At 34.7% G+C, this 3,298-nt stretch overlaps 1 protein-coding gene across 1 annotated transcript; it reads right to left on the bottom strand.

Annotated features, from left to right (window-relative positions):
* Positions 1-1,900: 1,900 nt before the first annotated feature.
* LOC145642428 (uncharacterized) lies at positions 1,901-2,910 on the bottom strand. Its single transcript, XM_081693644.1, has one exon. The coding sequence runs from the start codon at positions 2,803-2,805 to the stop codon at positions 2,017-2,019; it is 789 nt and encodes a 262-aa protein (XP_081549770.1). The 5' UTR covers positions 2,806-2,910; the 3' UTR covers positions 1,901-2,016.
* Between the last annotated feature and the right edge of the window lie 388 nt (positions 2,911-3,298).

Raw genomic sequence — 3,298 nt, 5'->3', positions numbered from 1 at the left:
CATATCCAAAGATTATAGTTTAGACTTTAGACCTGTTTTCTTATATATAGTAAATCGATCTTGCTAACGAGCGCCCCGGGCGTTAGATAAGGAATAATTATATTGGTTGAAATGGTATTAAGTTAGGAATGCATGACAAAATCACGCGTCGTTCGGTGTAATTAATGTTAATTTTACTCTAATATTCTCACTTTTAATTCGCTTATCTAACGCCCCGGGGGGGCTCATTAGCTTTTGCCATAGTAAATAACTTCAATTTCACAGTAGCAACATTATAATTAGATGTAAAATATGGTACAAGACTCCAGGAGATTATTTTGGAACTTACCAAAATGATTCAGATCATGAACATGTCTTAATAAACTTAGACCAAGGACCATATTGAAAGCATAGTCTAATGAGCTTCCTTAAGAAACCAAGGGTGTAGCTATTAAATTAAGCAAGAAATGCAAAATAGAGTGAGTACGTACTGGTATTGCTTGTAGCATACTTGTTAATGTCTCACATTAGTGAAACTGTGAAATAGGGAAGGTGTTTTTACTTTATAAAGTAGAGTAGTTACTCATACTATCACTAATTGATTTTAGTATGAAAACTTTTTTGGTTTTATTTGTGGACCGAACTCTCTTTCCATTTGTTTGGATTAACTAGACCCATTTCATATTCTTAGCTTTGAATTTCTAAGGACACTCAAGTGAGGGGGTGTATTGAAACCCATTATAGCTCACTTGTGAGCGTCTTACCAACAAAATATGTAGCACTTACCTTGACATTGATCTATATGGTACACCTTGCAAGAAGATGTTTGTTTCCTAACTCCTTAATTGCAAAGGCCTTACCTTACCAACAAAGTAACACTTAAGTATATAAGACGTAACTACTAACTACACACACATCTAATGTACTAATGTACTATGCGTCTATGCACCATCATCTGCTGCAAGTTCTTCCTATTGCATATATGAATGAACTCATCTTTCACATAACATGTTGCAAGCACAATTGATAGGCCAGTGCAAGTAATTGTCATTAACATAATGAACAATTCTATCAGTTACCTCACCATTATTATCAATCAAGCATCAACATCTTCGAGTAATAGAACCATTATTATATTCAATCAAGCCTCAACATCTATGAGTAATAGATGCCTCATCTAAACCCTAACCATAAGTGTTTTTGTTGAAGATCTTGGTTTGTTCGGTCATAAACATCAATTGTACATTATTATAAGCCCCAATTAACGTTTCATTCTGTCAACTAATGATGGGGCGTGACATAAATTAGAATACTCGTATATTATGATTTTAAATCTTTTATTTGTGAATAAGAAGCAAAAGTCTTGTGACATAGACATTAATTGAGTTATCTACAAAGTATAATTTTTGGCATCAACTTTACAATATGACAAAAAAATTAGCATCACAACTCTTCTTCTTAATATCCAACAACCTGGAGGTATGAAATCTTTGTCATACACTCTCATACAACTAACTATACAAGTAGACAAGTAGTTGTTAAATTGTTATTATGCGTATAAAGTAAGACAAATTTTTGTTAGTTAAATGAAGAAAGTGAATATATCATTAGAGTATCTTCTTCTCGAAATGTTTTGAGTTAATGACTGTAAAAGACCAAAATTTCATATCATTGGTCATATAACAAGTACTTTACTAGAATGCATGCAAATTGAGGTGATAAAAAGGGCCTTTAGTTTATTTATGTACACTTGCCCATAATTTCATGATAACATTACTCGTACATGAATATAATCTCAAGATATCAAAATTAAATCAATAAACCACCACCCCTCAAAAAAAAAAAAAACAATTAAAGGCATTTATCATTACATCTTCCCCTAATACAATTTAATATCAACAAAAATGCAAGCCAATAGTCATACAATTAATTATCAACTCCCAACTCACATTTTTTTTTCTTCAATTTACAAAACAAAATAAACAAATTATATTGTTATAAAACTAATTAAATGATATTATAAGGGTATTTTATTTATTAATAAGGATGAACATTTCTACTCAAAGCACTACCATTTGTAAAAAAGCCGACCAAATCTTGCCTATATGGCAAATACGATTTCCCACCGCCTTTCTTTTTGTCTTTCCCTCCACCCAAATACAACGCTTCATACGCCGACTTCTCCTTCTTCTTCTTCTTCCCTTCTTTTCCTAACGACGTCGTTTCACCGTTCTTCTCTCCCACTTCAATCTTCAACTCCTTCTTCTTCTTCTCCTTCTCCTTCCTTTTCGCTTCGGCCGAACCCGAACCGTCGCTTTTCCCGTTTAGAAACACGAACGCGTCTTTCCCGTCACTATTGCTCCTATGTAGCAAATCTCTCATCTTCCGAAGCTTCGAGAATCCCGTTGAATTGCTCTTCTGACTCATCTCCGGCGACGGCGCTTTCCACACGCAGTACGATCCTTCTTCCGCCACGTCATCATTTTCCGGCGAGTTTGATACTACGAACACATTCTTCACCGGCCGGCCGTACGACGACGACGATGATGACGTCTCTCCGTCGCCGGTATATTCGCCGGAAAACGGTGAGATTACCCGGATCTGACCGTCTTCGAACACTTCCTCCGCTGAAACCGGCGATTTTAAACCTCCTCCGAGAAAACAAAACTCAAATTCCTCATTTTCGTCGCCATTTTCATCTTCTTCCTCTTCTTCATCGTCATCAGATTGACGCGTTGATGACGATTCTAGGGTTAGGGTTTTGTCCAATTTATCAGAAATTTCCAATAATTCTTCATTTTCAACTAGATTCTGATTTTCTTCCATGATTTTTGTTCAAAAAAATTGAACTAATTTACCTGAATTTAACCCTAGAAATTTGTTTGATTTTCAGAGGAGAGAGAAAAAATGAAATAATTTTTGTTAGAGAGAGAAAGAAAGAAGGATAATGACGATAGCTAGATCGTGGGTTTATATATAAAATGTAGAGGAAAGAAAGGTAAGCAATTTTTTTAAGACAACAGTCCACGTCATGGACCCTACACGTGGGTTCCAGAAACTGGGTCCACGTGGATTGTGACCGTGTGAAATATAAGAAAATTCAACCCAAATTATCTTGGAAAATTAATTTAGGATTTTTTAAATTATTGGTGGGAAATTTCGTTTAAGTTACCATTAGTCAATTATTAGTGGTAAACATGACAATTAGTACTACATAAGAATGCTTTTTGGTGCTTTATGGTAAGTGAGGTGAACCTGGCTTTTTGTTATGTTGTGGTAAACGTTTGATTTTTTTTTTCTTAATAGTGATACATGAATA

The sequence above is a fragment of the Chenopodium album genome, chromosome 1, assembly GCF_948465745.1.
Source record: "Chenopodium album chromosome 1, dcCheAlbu1.1, whole genome shotgun sequence".
Taxonomy (NCBI): Eukaryota; Viridiplantae; Streptophyta; class Magnoliopsida; order Caryophyllales; family Amaranthaceae; genus Chenopodium; species Chenopodium album.
The sequence above is the reverse complement of the archived record's forward strand: the minus strand, read 5'-3'. Positions and strand labels throughout refer to the sequence as shown.

Bases quoted from the DNA above. Each gene is read 5' to 3' on its own strand.
- LOC145642428 (XM_081693644.1), bottom strand. From the start codon at position 2,805: ATGGAAGAAAATCAGAATCTAGTTGAAAATGAAGAATTATTGGAAATT.